General features: G+C 41.1%; 1 protein-coding gene across 1 annotated transcript in view; it reads right to left on the minus strand.

Moving 5' to 3' along the window:
• Window positions 1–20803, minus strand: part of SLC38A1 (solute carrier family 38 member 1) — a 90760-nt gene that overhangs the window by 37172 nt on the left and 32785 nt on the right. The window contains exons 2-4 of the mRNA XM_056573987.1: window positions 10933–11117; window positions 6378–6456; window positions 3336–3451 (exon numbers count right to left, since the gene is read on the minus strand). Of these exons, the coding sequence (XP_056429962.1) occupies window positions 3336–3451; window positions 6378–6456; window positions 10933–11051 (314 nt within the window). The 5' untranslated portion in view covers window positions 11052–11117. The remainder of the gene's footprint in view (window positions 1–3335; window positions 3452–6377; window positions 6457–10932; window positions 11118–20803) is intronic.

The raw sequence follows: 20803 nt of genomic DNA on the forward strand, positions 1-20803 counted from the left end.
TAGTTACAGCCAAAAATGTGCCCATTTTATGGCCATGTAAAAATGGACTAAGTATCAAAAGCACCTAATAATAAACATTTCACCTATTGTAGTGGGATAATCACATGTATACTATATATAATTATCTCATATAAATCCCCGAGAAATTTTATTTAAAATATAATATTTGGTCCTACTAGCATCATCTAGCATAACAAAAAAGAGATCCTCGCAATAAGTCTGTGTTGGTTAATATTTCATAGCACCAAGCTAAATAAAGGTTATATTTATTAATGCATTATGTATTGCCTAAAATGTGCATGGTCAGTAAATTCTGCTCTATAAAACTTCACTTTTAAATGAGTATTAACAGCAGACTGGCCACCAAAAGTGCAAAATAGGGAATTCAAAAATATAGAGCCATGGAAAATACCAAATAAAATGTACCTGTATTTATATCTGTAAAGTATCATCATGACATTTGAAATCATATAACAAACAGGAAGAGGAGGCGGGGGTGCAAAATACTAGAAAACACAATATACTTTCCCTACCGAAATCCTTACACCACCCTGCCTACAGCAGGATAGTCACCCAAAGGGTGCGTTCAGACGCTATTACTAGCAGCAGGTTTCCCGCTGCGGGAATCCTGCTGCGAGTTACGCTACCATTGATTTAAATCGGTTCACAGACAGTCTGCAATAGTGTCAGATCTGTGGACTGTCCGTGGACCCATTCAAATGAATGGTAGCGTAACTCACAGTGGGTTTCCCGCAGCGGGTTACTAACGTGTGAACGCACTCCAAGGCTAAGTTTCCACTTACAGTAAACATACAGTACAGACCAAAAGTTTGGACACACCTTCTCATTCAGAGTTTTCTTTATTTTCATGACTATGAAAATTGTAGATTCACACTGAAGGCATCAAAACTATGAATTAACACATGTGGAATTATATACATTACAAAAAAGTGTGAAACAACTGAAAATATGTCATATTCTAGGTTCCTCAAAGTAGCCACCTTTTGCTTTGATTACTGCTTTGCACACTCTTGGCATTCTCTAGTTGAGCTTCAAGAGGTAGTCACCTGAAATGGTTTTCACTTCACAGGTGTGCTGGTGTGGAGGAGGAGGTGTGATGGTGTGGGGGTGCTTTGCTGGTGACACTGTTGGGGATTTATTCAAATTTGAAGGCATACTGAACCAGCATGGCTACCACAGCATCTTGCAGCGGCATGCTATTCCATCCGGTTTGCGTTTAGTTGGACCATCATTTATTTTTCAACAGGACAATGACCCCAAACACATCTCCAGGCTGTGTAAGGGCTATTTGACCAAGAAGGAGAGTGATGGGGTGCTGCGCCAGATGACCTGGCCTCCACAGACACCGGACCTGAACCAAATCGAGATGGTTTGGGGTGAGCTGGACCGCAGAGTGAAGGCAAAAGGGCCAACAAGTGCTAAGCATCTCTGGGAACTCCTTCAAGACTGTTGGAAGACCATTTCAGGTGACTACCTCTTGAAGCTCATCAAGAGAACGAGTGTACAAAGAAGTAATCAAAGCAAAAGGTGACTACTTTGAAGAACCTAGAATATGACATATTTTAAGTTGTTTTACACTTTTTTGTTATGTATATAATTCCACATGTGTTAATTCATAGTTTGAATCTGCAATTTTCATAGTCATGAAATTAAAGAAAACTCTTGGTCTGTACTGTATAAAGGAAGGACATACACTTATCCTTCCCTATGGATCTACTTCTGACTTTGGCTCAAAAGCTGCAGTGGTAATTTTCCCCAAACTGCCAGAAAAAAAACAAGTGGAAACTTAGTCTAAGGCTCTGTTCACACAGAGCAATGTCCGCTCGGAAAATTTCAAGACAGATATTTTGTAGACAACGGCCACCAGCAGAACATGCCAGTGCTAGGACCTCTTGGACATGCGCTGTTTCATAGACGGCAATGCATTTCCGAGTGAAAACCGCTGAAAGAATAGACATGTCTATTCTTTCTGCGGATGCCGTGTGCACAGTGCTAAAACATAAAAACAGGGCGCTCTATAGCATAGTATATTCAAGGTAATTAATAATGGGGAGGCAAACAATAAAGATTGCGCTTACCCCAAGAGGTTGTGTACTCCATAAACAACTATGGAAACAGCTTGGAAAGATAAGTGTCCTGCAGCCTTTCCACCAGAGTAACCAATGATGTATAGAGGATACTTGCTTCAAAATGGGTGGATCAACACAGCGCTGGACACAATAAGGGAGTGTGATGCTGAAAGACTTTTATTACCCAGAATGCATTGCATTTTACAGCACAGCTGTCTGCTTCATCAGGCATGGTAAATGCAAGACTAGAGATCATAATATACCCAATAGTTAACCCCTTCAGGGTCCAACAACGAATCACATTGCATAACATCAAATAATATGTAAAAAATATTAAAATAGCAGCAATTAAAAAATAATAAGATAACCAGAACATATACATCAAACAAATGCAACTAAAAAAATATATGTATATCATAAATACATGCAAAGCCCCTAAAATACATCAGAACTCTATTAGAAAAGAAAGTTTATCCACAGCAGACATTCTCAATGGTCTCATCGAGACCATGTGGAAACAAGGTAGAAAGTTTAAATATCCAAAAAGACGATTTGGTCTTTTCTAATAGAGTTCTGATGTACTTTAGGGGCTTTGCATGTATTTATGATATACATATTTTTTTTTTGTTGCATTTGTTTAATGTATTTGTCCTGGTTATCTTATTGTTTTTTAATTGCTGTTCTTTTAATATTTTTTTTTACATATTATTTGATGTTATGCAATGTGATTCGTTGTAGGACCCTGAAGGGGTTAACTATTGGGTATATTATGATCTGTAACCTTGCATTTACCATGCCTGATGAAGCAGCCAGCTGTGCATGAAACTCGTTGCATTCTGGGTAATAAAAGTCTTTGAAGATCACACTCCCTGATTGTGTCCAGCGCCATGTTCATCCACCCTTTTTGAAGCAAGCATCCTCTATACATCGTCTGTCACACGAGCGGAAATTCCGCCGTGTGAACATGGCCAAATAGGAACACAAAAAACATACCACGTGTGATAAACTGAAAAGTAACATATATTGTATATTAAGACACCAAAATGATGTCTAAAGTATATTTACTTGAGGCATAAATTTAAAATGTACAATAAAAAGCAAAGTTTTCAGTTTTATTGTGACAGAAGGTTGCAGGAAATTTTCAATACAAAATAAATTGTTACTAATGTTTTTCTGACAGAATGAAAAGCACTGATAGCTTATATTAACTATGCCCTGATACAGATATAAGGTACAGATACTTACACAAACAGGACTATTCCTGTATTTGCCAAAGCAAAAGCCAAGCCAAGAATCCCGCTCCCCATGATAGCATTACTCAAGTTAAAGACAGACATTCCAATGGATGTTGTGCCCGGACTCTGTAGAAAGTAAAAACAAGTGTTCTTAAATTACATTTAGAGCAGTGTTTCCCAACCTGTGTTTTCCATACCTGGGGGTTGTAGTTTTGCAACAGCTAGAGGCAAACAGGTTGGAAAACACAGATTTAACATATAAAAATAATATGGATATCCCCTCAAATCCAATCAAATAGTAAGTTTGTAACTGCTGTTTCCCCTATCCCAGTGGTCGGACCCCCTACGATCTCCTGTACAGCGCCCTGCTCTCCTTGTGCACAGAGTGATCTCCGCTCCATGCAAGGAGACTGTCGACCCTCGCACAAAGCTGTGGTCAACACACCCCCTCCATATATCTCTATGGGAGAACCAAAGATACAGAATGTTGTATCTCCAGCTCTCCAATAGAGATGCATGGAGGGGGCATGTTGACCTACTGGGGTCAACACTGCTCCATTCATGGGGAGAGGTGGGTGCTGGACAGGAGTACCACAGTACTCCTTTTTAGGAGACAGCAGGCCCCCTTATCTACTGAGATGTTTGCACCTATGGTATGTCCATCATCAACTATTTTGGACCTTAACGACATAATGATTTATTTCTTTTATTCACTGTGCTCTGAGAGCCATATTCTTTTTACTTTCCCATCTAAATGCGTATTTTATTACAAAAGCTGTATTTTTAATGGTACCAAAAACATGGTACCAAAGATGTATTGAAAAACTAAATTTTTCTGAGTGTGTGTGGTGGGGGGATGGTAGTTAGAAAACTTCAATTCTCATTTCAGTTTTCATTGTAGTTTCCACTTTTATTTATTGATCTACTAGCTGAGTACCCGGCGTTGCCCAGTTTTTCCTTCCTAATCCTTGTTGTGGAGGAAAATCAACAGAGGTAGCTTTTGACTTCATATCCCGTTCTCATATATTGTTGTCATATCCCAACCCCATATCACATCCTCATATCCCGTCCTCATATCCCAACCTCCTATCCCAACCTCCTATCTCAACCTCCTATCCCGTCCTCCTATCCTGTCCTCCTATCCCAACCTCCTATCCCAACCTCCTATCCCGTCCTCCTATCTCGACTTCCTATCTCGACCTCCTATCTCGACCTCCTATCCTGACCTCCTATCCCGTCCTCCTATCTCGACCTCCTATCCCATCCTCCTATCCCGTCATCCTATCTCGATCTCCTATCCCGACCGCCTATCTCAACCTCCTATGCCGTCCTCCTATCCCATCCTCCTATTCCGACCTCTTATCTCGACCTCCTATCCCAACCTCCTATCTCGACCTCCTATCCTGACCCCTATCCCGACCTCCTATCCCGACCTCCTATCCCGACCTCATATCCCAACCTCATATCCCGACCCGTAATATGTGTACCAGGTATTGAAATATCTCCTGCTGTACGGAAGTTATGTGGGAACATACATTTCCCATTGATTTGCATGGGACTTATAACAAAAACCAGACCCTCACAAATGGGGGTAGTTAAGGGTTAAATTAACTATCCTATATTTTAAGTGGACATATAAATAACATGTGACCAAGTATTATCGAAATATCTCCAGCCATTTGGAAGTTATGCAGTAACATATATTTCCCATAGACTTGTGTGGGACTTTAAACAAAACCCCAACCCTGGCAAATGGCAAATGGGGGTGAGTAAGGGTTAACCATCACCAACGTGATGCTGGAACATACATACATACGCACACATACATACACACACACATGCCAGTTTAATAGTACACATTGTTACTAATGCAATGATATCAACTGACTTTTTTACATATTTTTTTTTACATAATAACCATAATAAGACATTTTGTATAATTTCACTGCTGTATATTTATGGTACCTTGTATATTGTATAACTGTGGCATGGCACATATCATCAGAGAGTTACAGAGAATCTGACTATTTCCCCTGCACTAAACCAAATATACTGGGTTGTAGTGCAGGTGCCTCATCAATATTCACTCTCCGGCCTGCCCCCTTTCATGACATCAAAGCCAGGTGAAGGAAGGAGCAGAGTGCTCATTACCATTGTCCCCCTCCCCCTCTGCAGGCTCTCAAGGCATGGAAGGGGGCTGACTGAATATTGATGAGGCAGGGGAGCTGTGTGAACAGGCTCCCTATCTCCATTGTGCACTGGAGCAATACTGGAACAAACAATGTAAGTGAGCACTCTTTTTACAGTTATTCACTCACACTATGGGGCGCGCCCTAAGGAGCGGAGCCGCGCGCGCCAGGACGTGACAGCCGGGGACTGGGACAGGTGAGTGACTTGGGATGCGATTCGCGAGCGGGCGCGTCCCGCTATGCGAATCGCATCCCCGCCGGCAGTGTCAGTGCAGCGCTCCCGGTCAGCGGGTCTGACCAGGGCGCTGCAGAGAGAGGAACGCCGCGAGCGCTCCGGGGAGGAGCAGGGACCCGGAGTGCTCGGCGTAACAATAGAGACAAATCTATACACAAAAACAGTTCTTAAACAGACAATGATAAATGCCCCTAAATAACCTAGAATATTGGGTTTAGTGCAGGTGAAATAGCCGTCAGATTCTCTTCAAAAATTATAAAAACAAAGCGGGAAGTTTATCAAAATGTATGCAAGGGAACAGGGGAGCAGATTCCAATAGCAATCAATCGCTTCTTTTAATTTAAAAAAGTTCTTTGAAAAAAATAAAAGCATTAACTCCGTAGGAAAGAAATATTAAAACCTTATTTTGCATTTCTAAGATTTCTATCAAAGGCCTGATGAGTGGGATGAGACCACTTTGATGATCTATATCCTTAGTATTTGTATGATTATGACTTATAAACGTTTTATCGTCACCTATGTATGCTATTATATAAATGTAATTTTACATATCCCTATCAATATTTAGAATGTTTCATTGGGAATCAGAGTATCCATTACATTTTATGACAAGAACAAGGAAACTTACATAATCATCACAGGATTTCTTCTTTTCCAGGTGACTGTTAGTAAGACTTCTTCTGCTTTCACGATCCGCAATAAATTTACTGTAGGGAAAGTAATGAACATTTAGGGTCTATTCACATGTACAGTATTCTACGCAGATTTGATGCACAGGATTTCAAGCTGTGTTCAGTCATGCAGTTTACATTGAAATCTGCAGCAGAAAATCCAGTGCATCAAATCTGCGAAGAATACTGTACGTGTGAATAGACCATGAGGAAGATTTATCAAAACCTGTACAGAGGAAAAGTTGACCAGTTGCCCATTGCAACCAATCAGATTGCTTCTTAAATTTTTCGGAGGCCTTGTTTTAAATAAAAATAAATAAATAAATGCAATTTGATTGCTATAGGCAACTAATCAGCTTTTCCTCTGCACAGGTTTTTTTTAAAATATCCCCCATTGGGAGAGATTTATTAACTGCAGAGGAACAATGAAGCAATTGCTCAAAGCAACCAATCAGATTCCAGATTTCACTTTTACAAAGGCCTCTGAAATCTGAGAATTTGATTGGTTGCGATGAGCAACTGTTCTACGTTTCCTTTGCACAATTTTTGATACATATTTTTGGTAGATACAGTTTGAAGCATTTTTTTGTTGATTTTTACAATAACTTGATGAAGAAAAATGCCAGCATGCTGCACTTTGACATAAAAGCTCCTGATCCAGAAAAAAGACTGCAAAAAAAAAAAACATTAAAATGCTATAAACCAAAATAGTGTATATTTAGACATTCTGAAATGACATTGGAACATTCATTCTATATACATTTGTTTCTGTTGTATGTATCATAGACTGTTGCATGGACTTGCATACCTAAATAAGCAAAACACCTTCGTATAGCTGTGAGGTTTTGTGATTAAGATACTGTACTTCACTGCATGTTGCAACATTATATCCCCTCAGAGTCCATAAGTACATGTTCTACCCATATGATCTCTCTGATGATACAGCATAGATCAATAGCAGGTAATAAAAGTGACTGTAAATTCTTGCACTGACCATGTGGTTCCCATATTAAAATCAATAATTATACTGGGGAAAGATGATCACGTCTAAAAGGACTCATTGAATGCAGCAGGGAAGATTATAAAGACTATCTCTCATCTTCATACTTATTTGGTTGTTTACTATGCCAAAGTTGAAAACCTGTCCAACAAATCCAGCACAGCAGGATAACTGGGATGAGATAGTGAAATCTTCTTACCTAGTGACCAGCATAAAAAGCCAGCCATTGATTAACCTTCTGAGACTATAGTACATCTGCTTAAAGGGGTATTCCAGGCAAAAACTTTTTTATATATATCAACTGGCTCCGGAAAGTTAAACAGATTTGTAAATTATACAATGAAAGGGAGTAGCGTGCACTCACCGCGGGTAAACAGCTGCAGGCCCGAGGTCCGGGATCACCACGGCATAGACCGAGACGGTAAGGGGCGCTCAGAGGCTACGCCGACTGTTTCGGATGTAGGAACGTCCTTCTTCCGGCCGGAGGCCGGAAGAAGGACGTTCCTACGTCCGAAACAGCCGGCGTAGCCTCTGAGCGCCCCTTACCGTCTCGGTCTATGCCGTGGTGATACCGGACCTCGGGCCTGCAGCTGTTTACCCGCGGTGAGTGCACGCTACTCCCTTTCATTGTATTGTTTGATACTTTATCTAGTGTGTGCACCCCACAGGTGCTGCATTGTTACTTATCGGGTCCGGAGGCTGCCTGTGTATACCAGTGGTATCGTATATCTGCATGTTTAAGCTGCACGGTGTGCTCTCTCCCTCTCTAGTGGCTTAAAGATTTGTAAATTACTTCTATTAAAAAATCTTAATCCTTCCAATAGTTATTAGCTTCTGAAGTTTTCTGTCTAACTGCTCAATGATGATGTCACGTCCCGGGAGCTTTGCATGATGGGAGAATATCCCCATAGGAGCTGGACAGCTCCCGGGACGTGAGTCATCAGAAAGCAGTTAGACAGAAAACAGCAACTCAACTTCAGAAGCTAATAACTATTGGAAGGATTAAGATTTTTTAATAGAAGTAATTTACAAATCTGTTTAACTTTCCGGAGCCAGTTGATATATTAAAAAAATATTTTGGCTGGAATACCCCTTTAAGTACCAGAATGAGGACATAGGTTATGTACTGTATGTTTAAACTCATACCAATGTTTACATTCCCAGTCTAACTGTTGTTACTGTAGACAAGTAATACGTTGATCGTTAAAATGTTTGATCAGCAAAAACAATATCTTTTTTTTTTTTACTTTAGCATCTGTATCTTTGAGCAAAGACCCAATAGCAATGTGTGTAATCTGACATTTTTAAAACCTATATATAGCATATATGACTTAAAAGGGAAAAACTTTACATTATTTATATATAGGGTGTCCAAAAAGTGGTTTTGATACAGATAGCCTTAAGCTTAGAACCTATAAATAAATACAGCTATTGAGATAAGGAGCTAGGCATTTTCTTCAGGCTACAATGACTTTGCTCTTGTAAGATATTATAAAGGAACACAACTCTCTTAGGTCCACACACCATTTTTTGAGCCTCATTTGGAGCTGTAAATGGGATAAAAATGGGCTAAATAATTGACCAAAAGCAAATAATGGTTGAAAAAACTGTGTGAACACTAAAACTGCTTAAAATAAGGTAAAACATTTAGTGAGGGAGTGCGTGAAAGCATATCCTTACATTTCCATAAAAAATAGTTGTGACCAGCAGATGTGAAATAATAGATTGCCTACTGTATCATTTGTCTAGAAAAAATAGACACTTGAACATTGGTAAGTTAAGCTCCAGGTTGGAACCACAAAATCTGTAACAGGTCCTTCCAGCTACCATTTGCCATTTATAATACTGGTGCATTGTCGTAAACCAAGCCACCATGGCCCGTGTGCATGTGCAACCTTTGAACCCTTAATAGCTACACCCCTGGCCATTTGTGCAAAACTATCCAGTAAAAGCAGCCAAAAATAGCTTCTCATCTCTAAGGGTGTACTAAACCAAAAGGTATGCTTGGTCTTGTATGCATGCCATTATAGTGTATACCCCCCAGCAGCGCTTGTTAACTCTTTAATTTCTGGGTCAATCCCCAGCAAGGGGTTACAGTAAACCAGCGATTTAAACAGATTGCTGGTTTACTGAAAGTTCTTTATGGGCAGAAGATATACAATGTATACTTCCTGCCCAGCCTGAGCTGTACCCACAACCGTATAGCCGCAGGTACATCTCAGCCTGATTAGGAACAGTGATACATTATACAGCCATGCACTTACCTCTGTTTGTAATGACACTGCATTTTTTTGTGGTAAAACTGTGCCAATGCTAAACTAATAGGTCATTTTTCTAGGCATCTTTTCCCCACCGAGATTTCTTGGCAAAAAAATGCCATAGTCACAGCATGCAGGGAAAAAAACGCCAAACCTTAAAAAATGTGGGTTTGGCGTTTTATAATTGCCTATTGACTCCCTGTCAACATCTAGTCGCTGCGTTTTTGCCACAAACAAACAAACTCTATGTGACAGTCGTGGCATCTTTTTTGCCCAAAAATTCTGTGCGGGAGACTTTAGTGCTGCAACTCCTTTATTTTGAGGTCAATCAGGGGTTCCAGAACGGACAGCCCCAAAACCCCCAATTCGAATGCTATGTGCTATGGCATATCCTTGCATTATGCCATAACATTCAATAAAGTTAAAGCCTTTTGAAGAAAAACAAAAGAGGCTATGCTAGGTATCTACCTTTTTTTTTAATTTTTTTGCCCCCCCCCCCAAAAAAAAAAGGTAGAAACCTAGCCTAGCCTCTTTTTTTTTTCTTCAAAAGGCTTTAACTTTATTGAATGTTATGGCATAATGCAAGGATATGCCATAGCACATAGCATTCGAATTGGGGGTTTTGGGGCTGTCCGTTCTGGAACCCCTGATTGACCTCAAAATAAAGGAGTTGCAGCACTAAAGTCTCCCGCACAGAATTTTTGTTCATTTTTTTGTCTTTAAATAACTGATAAATGGAAATCCAGCCTTTGGGTGGCTTCACAAATGGTGTTTTTTCCAGAAAACCATTAGAAAAAAAATGCCATGGAGAATGCATGGTGTTTTTTTTTTTGTTTTTTTGTTTTTTACCAGATGTTAGCTAGGACTCAATAGGGAATTATAAAACTAGTATTTAATATTTCCCTAATTGACTCCTAAAGGTTTTTTTGTAACATTAGTTTTCTCTCTTGAATGGCATATTTTGAGGCAGTGGCAGTGGTCAGAAGCCAAAATGGAAAAAAATATGCAGGTTTTTTTGTTTTTTTTTTGGCCAGTAGGGAGAAAAAAAGACAAGGCCTAGCAGTGAGATAAAATATATATTTTCTGTATCTGACACATGACTTTTCTCTGATGTTTGTTAGATTTGTTCCGCAATGATAACAACAGGAGATAACATTCAGTGACAGACATTATGTAGCCAGGATCTGTTAATTACTATTAGGCAATAGAACATCTAATCAGTGATCCTGCCATTGTAATAGAAACATTACCTACCTGCTGATACGGTGGTTGTCTGCTTCACTGAGCTCATTGGAATCATTGCTAATATTGTCATCCTCTGGTGTATTCATATTCTGCAATTCAGTTAATTCCAAGCCATTTTTGAACGGCATTTTAAAACCTTTGTTCCAGTTGCTAGCTTTTATTCAATTCTCCTTTGGTTATGCTAAGTTGTGAACCTTTAAGGAAAAAAAGGTAAATGTCATGAGAAATTGTTTATATAGCACCAACATATTCTTCTGCTTAACCCTTTAAAGACACAGCAGCTTTTGACCTTGTAGACACAATTTTAATTTTTTATTGCATTTTTTATTGCATTCTAATGGTCTATTCACACGGCAGAATTTTCGCTTGTGGAATTCCCCCTCAAATTAAAACCCATAGACTTCTATGGGAATCCACACTCCCATTCATCACACTTCTGAATCTCTGCTAGCAAGTGTGATGATGAATGGGTGTGCGGAGTCCCATAGAAGTCTATGGGCTTTAATTTGAGGGGGAATTCCACAAGTGGAAATTCTGCCGTGTGAATAGACATAACTTAATTTTTTTTCATTCACAGAGCCATATGAGGGCTTATTGTACTCTGTACTTTTACCAACGGTACTTTGAAATAATACCTTTTTACCATAAAATGTATGGCGGAACCCAAAAAAATATTTGTTTGAATCAATACAAAAAAAAAAAAAAGTAATTTTGCAACTTCTGTGGGGCTTTGTTGTTACACAGCAAACTTTACGGTAAAACCGACATGTTATCTTTATTATATACTTTATTATTTACATACATTTTGTATTATTTTATTACTTTTTCTACAAAATAAATGCCCCATTCTGACCGCTTTTGCCTTTTTATTTTTCCTAATATAGGTCTGTTTGAGAGTTAATTTTTTCACCGTGATCTGTATTTGTGATTGGTACCATTTTGGTGTAGATGGCATTTTTAGATCACTTTAAAAAAAAGAAGAAAAAATAATAAAACTAAAAATCTGATATATTTTTTCTGAGGCAGATTGTATTAGTGGATTGCCTTGCAGGCAGCACTGAGGTCTTTTGAAGACCTCCAGCTGCCATGGAAACCGATCAACACCCCACAGTTACATTGTGGGGGTGCCACTTGAACAGCTGACAGGTGCTTCTACTGTCACTGAGCCTCTTAAATTCGCCATTTGTGCATTTAAGGGGTTAATGGTCAATATGAGCATGATGGCTGATGTCAGTCATTAAAGGGGTATTCCAGGCCAAAACTTTTATATATATATCAACTGGCTCCGGAAAGTTACACAGATTTGTAAATTACTACTATTAAAAAATCTTAATCCTTCCAATAGTTATTAGCTTCTGAAGTTGAGTTGCTGTTTTCTGTCTAACTGCTTTTTGATGACTCACGTCCCAGGAGCTGTGCAGCTCCTATGGGGATATTTTCCCATCATGCACAGCTCCCGGGACGTGACATCATCATTGAGCAGTTAGACAGAAAACTTTAGAAGCTAATAACTATTGGAAGGATTAAGATTTTTTAATAGAAGTAATATACAAATCTGTTTAACTATCCGGAGCCAGTTGATATATAAAAAAAAGTTTTTGCCTGGACTACCCCTTTAACAGTAAGTTCCGGCTGCTGAAAACGATCAGCATGATTGCGGATGTTGGCCATTAATGGTGAGTCATAGCTGCTCATAGCAGCCGTTACCCACCATCTTTAAGTTTGCTTCATAGTATAATGGATATTTAAAAGAATGGTGTACATGTGCGCACGTGACTGCAAAGCCCAGGCAGCCATTTTGTAGCGGCAGGTGCCCTGATTTCAACAGTGCTTTTGCTTTCTTGCTCGGTTCCTGAGACAACAATCACATTTTCCTATGCCAGATACTTACACACAAGGAACAAATTTTAAATAAATGTAGTAATTAATATGGAAAGCTTGAAATCATGGCAGATGATGAATTACAAATGATAAACTTATTCTCAAGGGAGATAAGCTATTGGCAGATGTATCTGGCTGTAGCTTATTCTACATCCATTGAAATAAATATGTATGGTTAACGGAAGTAAATGTGCATTTTTATAGGGAAGTAGAGAGAAATAAAAATTAGGACATGTTCACACACGATAAAGCTGGCAATTTTTGTTTGCTGTAAAACAGTGTTTTTATGGTTAAAGATATCAGAAAAAAAGTGCACACCTTTCTTATAATATTGTGTTCTATTGTTGCCAATGGAAAATCATCCATTAGTAAACAAATAAGGTTAAGAAATGGCTATATTTTCAATATCCATAAAAAAATTAGCATGTTCTTTAATTTTGGCCTATTGTGGGTAAAAATTTGGCAAAAAAAAAAAAGTTTTTTTCTGCCATTTTTTTTTCTTAGAAAACTGCCAGTGCCATTTTTGAGACAAAGCCAGAAGTTTATATAAGAGTAATTGTTACGCCTAGCGCTCCGGGTCCCCGCTCCTCCCCGGAGCGCTCACGGCATCTCTCTCCCTGTAGCGCCCCGGTCAGTCCCGCTGACCGGGAGCGCTGCACTGACATGGCCGTCGGGGATGCGATTCGCACAGCGGGACGCGCCCGCTCGCGAGTCGCATCCCAGGTCACTTACCCGTCCCGGTCCTCTGCTGTCATGTGCTGGCGCGCGCGGCTCCGCTCTCTAGGGCGCACGCGCGCCAGCTCTCTGAGACTTAAAGGGCCAGTGCACCAATGGTTGGTGCCTGGCCCAATTAGCTTAATTGGCTTCCATCTGCTCCCAGACTATATCTGATCACTTCCCCTGCACTCCCTTGCCGGATCTTGTTGCCATTGTGCCAGTGAAAGTGTTTCCTAGTGTGTTCTTAGCCTGTGTTCCAGACCTCCTGCCGTTGCCCCTGACTACGATCCTTGCTGCCTGCCCCGACCTTCTGCTACGTCTGACCTTGCCTCTGCCTAGTCCTTCTGTCCCACGCCTTCTCAGCAGTCAGCGAGGTTGAGCCGTTGCTAGTGGATACGACCTGGTTGCTACCGCCGCAGCAAGACCATCCCGCTTTGCGGCGGGCTCTGGTGAAAACCAGTAGCCTCTTAGAACCGGTCCACCAGCACGGTCCACGCCAATCCCTCGCTGACACAGCGGATCCACAACCTGTGAGCCGAATCGTGACAGTAATCTATATATATATATATATATATATATATATATATATATATATATATATAAAACTCAACGAGTGTGTGTATGTATGTGTGTATGTATGCGTGTATGTTCCAGCATCACGTCCAAACGGCTAATGATATTAACATGAAACTTGGCACACATGTTACTTATATGTCCACAACAAACATAGGATAGGTGATTTAACCCTTACTCACCCCATTTGCCAGGGGCGGGGTTTATGTTTAAAGTCCCATACAAGTCAACGGGAAATATATGTTACTGCATAACTTCCAAACGGCTGGAGATATTTCGATAATACTTGATCACATGTTACTTATATATCCACTTAAAATATAGGATAGTTAATTTAACCCTTAACTACCCACATTTGTGAGGGTCGGGGTTTTTGTTTAAAGTCCCATGCAAATCAATGGGAAATGTATGTTCCCACATAACTTCCATACGGCTGGAGATGTTTCAATAACTGGTCATATTACGGGTCGACATAGGAGGTCGGGATAGGAGGTCGGGATAGGAGGACGGGATAGGAGGACGCGATAGGAGGACTGGGATAGGAGGACCGAGATAGGAGGACTGGGATAGGAGGACCGGGATAGGAGGTCGGGATAGGAGGTCGACATAGGAGATCGAGATAGGAGGACGGGATAGGAGGACTGGATAGGAGGTCGGGATAGGAGGTCGAGATAGGAGGTCGAGATAGGAGGTCGGGATAGGAGGTCGAGATAGGAGGTCGAGATAGGAGGTCGAGATAGATGGACGGGATGGGAGGACGGGATAGGAGGACGGGATAGGAGGTCAGGATAGGAGGACAGGATAGGAGGACGGGATAGGAGGTCAAGATAGGAGGACGGGATAGGAGGTCAAGATAGGAGGACGGGATAGGAGGTCGGGATAGGAGGACGGGATAGGAGGACGGGATAGGAGGACGGGATAGGAGGACGGGATAGGAGGACTGGATAGATGGACTGGATAGGAGGACGGGATAGGAGGACGGAAAAGGAGGACGGGAAAGGAGGACGGGAAAGGAGGTTGAGATATGAGGACGGGAAAGGAGGACGGGATAGGAGGACGGGATAGGAGGACGGGATAGGAGGACGGGATAGGAGGACGTGATAGATGGACGGGATAGATGGACAGAATAGGCGGACAGGATAGGCGGACGGGATAGGAGGACGGGAAAGGAGGACGGGAAAGGAGGACGGGAAAGGAGGTCGAGATAGGAGGACGGGAAAGGAGGTCGAGATAGGAGGACGGGAAATGAGGTCGAGAAATGAGGACGGGAAAGGAGGACGGGATAGGAGGACGTGATAGGAGGACGGGATAGGAGGACAGGATAGGAGGTCGGGATATGATGACGGGATAGGAGGTCGGGATATGACAACAATATATGAGGACGGGATATGAAGTCAAAAGCTTCCTCCTTTGTTTATTTTCCTCTCCAATAAGGATTAGGAAGGAAAAACCGGGCAACGCAGGGTACTCAGCTAGTGAGAAATATAAAGGAAGGACATATACATCTCCTTCCTACTAAATCCACTTCTGGCTTTGGCTTAAAAACTGAACTGCAGAGACAGTATTAAAAAAAAAACTCCAGAAAAGAAACCTGTGTGGAAACTTAGCCTTAGTAAGGTTTCCAGGTACCTGGAGGTGTCACCTTCCAACCATTAATGTTGTTCAGGAAAGGAAGCCACGTAAAGCATTGCCCGCTAGGCCCAGACTGGCATTCTGCACAGTCTGCCATTTCAGATTCAGATTCCAGATGGGACGCTTGTGAATAATGAAACTGTGAACTGCATTTGGCAATGCAAATATAATACTATAGCCGTTTCCTCTAAAGTACTGCCAAAGCATCACAGGGTCATTAATCTACTTCAGGATCTCCCAGCACATGATTCTGAAGGGCAGCATGTCCGGGAACACAAAAAGCAGCTTCTGTTCCTACGGTTCTGTACAATTATAAATGTATATTACAAGTTGTCAGAACAAGTAGTGATAATACTTTGTAAAATACATGTTCTAATCCTTTATAATATGAAATAAACAGGAGAAGCATAGAGGTAGTACAGCTTAGGGTTCAAAGGTGGCAGCTGCTGCAAGGACAAATCTTCTTCATAGACCTCAAGGGAAGCAGACCTGGCTTTGCAGCCACATGCTAGAATGAGACTGTAGCTATAGTACAAGCTGACTATTTAACCCATCCATTTTGCAGCTGTACTCTGTAACAAATTGTAAACCCTTTAACCCCTTAAGGACGCAGGGTTTTTCCATTTTTGCACTTTAGTTTTTTCCTCCTTATCATAATTCTTTCAATTTTGCACCTAAAAATCCATATGAGGGCTTATTTTTTGCGCCACAAACTCTTTGTAAGGACATCAGTCATTTTACCGAAAAATCTATGGCAAAATGATAAAAAAAATCATTGTGCGACAAAATTGAAGAAAAAACACAATTTTGTAAATTTGGGGGCTTCCGTTTCTACGCAGTACATTTTTAGGTAAAAATGACACCTTATCTTTATTCTGTAGGTCCATACAATTAAAATGATACCCTACTTATACAGGTTTGATTTTGTCCCCCTATAACTTCTTTATTTTTCTGCGTACGGGGCGGAATGATGGCTAATTTTCTGCCTACGGGGCGGAATGATGGCTAATTTTTGGATGAATAATTTTTTGCATTGATCGTGCGGTTTAATTAATGATATATTTTTTTAATTCGGACATTTCCGCACACGGTGATAACATAAATGTTTATTTTTATTTACACAGTTTTTTTTATGGGAAAACGGGGGGGGGGGGGGGGTGCAATCAACTTTGAACTAAAGGGTTACTTGCGTGCGGCACCGCGATCAGTGCCGTGCGCTATTACCCACAGGTCCTGGCCTCTAACAACCAGGCCAGGCCCGACCCACGTTATAGTAAGGGAGCAGACTCAGGGCGTACAGGTACGCCCTGAGTCATTAAGTAGTTAAACCCTCAGCTTTGACAAAATAAAAATAACTAATATCAATATTAGATGGGTGGGAGTCTGACTTCTGACACCCAGGGCCGGTTTTAGGCTTAGCGTGGCCCTAGGTAAAATCAAAAGAGGGGCCCCAAAAGTCATAATAGTGCACTAACCAGATTTGCACATTTTTGGTCACTTCAAATACCATAAAAAATATCTAAAAAAGCAATTGAACAGTCCCATCAAAACAAAAATGGTACTGATAAAAATTACAAATCACAGCGCAAAAAATTACCCTCATACATCCCCATATACAGAAAATAAAAGAGTTATAGGGATCAGAATAGTACAATTTTATATTTTTGTATAGTTCCCCCACATTAGGTTGGCAGTATAGTTCCCCCACATTAGGTTGGCAGTATAGTTCCCCCACATCAGGTTGGCAGTATAGTTCCCCCCACATTAGGTTGGCAATGTGTTCCCCACATTAGGTAGGCAGTATGTTCCCCCACATTAGGTAGGCAGTATGTTCCCCCACATCAGGTTGCAGTTCTCCTCCATTAGGTTGGCAGTATGTTCACCCACATTAGGTTGGCAGTATGTTCCCCCACATTAGGTTGCAGTCCCCCCCCCATTAGGTTGGCAGTATGTTCCCCCACATTAGGTTTGCAGTATGTTCCCCCTCATTAGGTTGGCAGTATGTTCCCCCACTTCCTCCCCCCCCCCCCACTTTTTCTATTTTTCATATTTCCTTACCTGGCCGTGCTCAGCAGGCTCAGGTAATGTGGCGGGTCTTGTGGGCTGTGTGGATAATATGACGAGTGACGTGTATTGCCGGGTCCTCTATGCGGCGTCTGGGACGTCACTCCTCATTTCCTGCAGCCGGACACAGAACGCTTCAAGACACAGTTTTTTTCACTACACCGGCGCTACAGGAAATGAGGAGTGACGTCCCTGACGCAGCATAGAGGACCCGGCAGGACACGTCACTCGTCATATTATCCACACAGCCCACAAAACCCGCCGCATTACCTGAGCCTGCGGAGTCCGGGTGAAAGCAGAAGTGTCCGGGTCTGCCGCTGGTCATGGTTTTAAAGCTTATCTTTAACAAGCAGCCGGCGCTGGGGACACTTTAAAACAGTTGCCCCCCCTGCTGAGCAGCCGGCAGGGGGCCCCCTGGGGGATGGGGGCCCTAGGCAATTGCCTGGGTTGCCCCCCCTAACGCCGGCCCTGCTGACACCACATTGATCAGCTACTTGAAGTGGCTGTGGTGCCCACTAGTGTTGAGCGTGAATATTCAAAATGCTAATTTTTACAGCGAATACCGCAATTTCGTGAATATTTAGAAAATAGCGCTATATATTCATAATGATGAATATTTGTTTTTTGTTTTTTTCTTCACAGTGCTCATCACAACAATGATGTGTACTGTGTAAAAAAAGTGCTATTTAGCGTTAGATAGGGTAGGTTAGTTTTGCAGATAGGCTCTAGTGTAGGGTATAGTGTTAGTTAGTTGAAAGATAATCTCGCATGCGCACTATACGAATTTCATTACGATTTTCGCATGGAAAAAAAAAGTGAACCAACATAACGAATATGCGAATAGGAGAAATATTCATCCATATATTCGCGAAATATCGTAAATTCAAATATGGCCCCTGCTGCTCATCACTAGTGTCCACAAAAGTGCTGCAGACACTTCAATATTGGAGTATAAGATGACGACTTTTTTACATCCGGTATTCTAACCTGACATGAATCTTCATTATAGGGATGTACTGTTGCTACCAGCCAGGCCTACACATACACAACCTACCATGATAAAAAAAGGGATAATGTTTTCAATTTTAATCAATGTTTACAAAAGCTAATTATTTTTCTATATTTTTAAACACTTGCAAAAAGGGAGACTTTTTGATGAATTTTTTCAACTTAATATTTACAAAAGTTATTTCTTCTTGACTGTTTTGGGACACCAATCCTGTTGCAACTCCTAAAAAGGGAGAACTTTTGGAATACTTAGAAAAAGTTATTTTTTCCGATACTGATACTGGCATACTTTATCCACCTTTACTGTATTTTGGTGTTAAAAGGCATACAAAATCTGCTAGTGCAGTGTGTTTTTAACCCCTTGGGGACAGAGGGACGGCAGGAAAATTTATACGTTTAAAATTGTCATTTTCTGACCCCTATAACTTTTTTATTTTTCCGCGTACGGGGTGGTATGAGGGCTCATTTTTTTTTTTGCACCGTGATCTGAAGTTTTTAGCGGTACAATTTATGTATTGATATGACTTTTTGATCACTTTTTATTCATTTTTTCATGATGTAAAAAGTGACCAAGAATACGTTATTTTGGACTTTGGAATTTTTTTGCGCATACGCCATTGACCATGCGGTTTAATTTACAATATATTTTTATAATTCAGACATTTCCGCACATGGCGATACCACATATGTTTATTTTTATTTACACAGTTTTTTTAATGGTAAAAGGGTGGTGATTCAAACTTTTATTAGGGAAGGGGTTAAATGATCTTTATTCACTTTTTTTCACTTTTTCTTTGCAATGTTATAGGGGGCTTTAACACTGCACACACTGATCTTTTACATTGATCAATGGTTTCTCATAGGAAACCATTGATCAATGATTCTGCCGCTTGACTGCTCATGCCTAGATCTCAGGCACTGAGCAATCATTCGGCAATTGGACAGCGAGGAGGAAGGTAGGGACCCTCCTGCTGTGATCCCGGACAGCCCCCTGAGCTAACCGGCAATGGTTTACTTTCACTTTAGGGTTAATAGCACACGGCACCGCCATCAGTGCAACGGGTCCCGGCCGTTGCTCGGTCCGTTGCTTGGCCCCACGTTATAAACAGGGAGTGGGCAGAGGGCGTACAATTACGACCTCTGTCCCCAACAGGTTAAACAAGCTGTTAGTTACCATGGGTTTACATATTTTGCTGTAACTTTGATATTAACTTAGCCTTAAAACCACTTTATGGGTACGTTCACACTGGCGGATTACCTGCGGAAAATCTGCAGCGTATTTTGCTACCATTGACTTCAATGGTCCGAAGGAAAATCAGCCTATTTGCCTCTACTGCAGATTTTCTGCTGACCCATTGATACCCACAAATATACTGTGGGAATTCCACAGGGATTATGCCCGTGTGAAGTACCCTAAAACTACTTGAATAAATTCCTGGATGACCAAAGCAGTGTTTCACATGGCTTTAGAGCTCTTAATCAGTGCTATACATGTGTTTTGAGGCTATTTGCAATGAGGGTTTGCAGAGAACTTTTTTGCCACGAACCAAACTTTTTCAAAAAGTTCAGCGAGCTGGCTAACTCAATTCTACATACTTTGGTGCTTTGGCACATGAACTTGAGTATGTCTAAATGTAGTTGTGGACATTTATTGAGCTAACTGAACATGGATTCTCACAGTTGTGTAAAGTGGCAAAAGAGTCTGTTGAACTTTATTCCATTTCTGTGAAAGAATGTGACAGGACACTAGGAGAAGTATATGAAGGTGAAATTCCTCTCAACTGAACAGGAGGGCACTGGTCTGACCAGAAGCTAAACGAGAGCCAGTTTAAAGACAATGAAATCTCTGTGCAACTTAATTTTGTGAAAAGACAATGCTGAAGAGCTGAACAATCCTTGCAGTGGGACTTGCTGGAATGAGGCTTCAAATGATTAAAGACAGGACTAGTGACCATGCCACCTACTTGTAGGAAGTATGCCCCGCATTAGCTATACCTAGGCTCAG

Source organism: Hyla sarda, chromosome 4 (genome assembly GCF_029499605.1).
Source record: "Hyla sarda isolate aHylSar1 chromosome 4, aHylSar1.hap1, whole genome shotgun sequence".
In the NCBI taxonomy this organism is placed as follows: Eukaryota; Metazoa; Chordata; class Amphibia; order Anura; family Hylidae; genus Hyla; species Hyla sarda.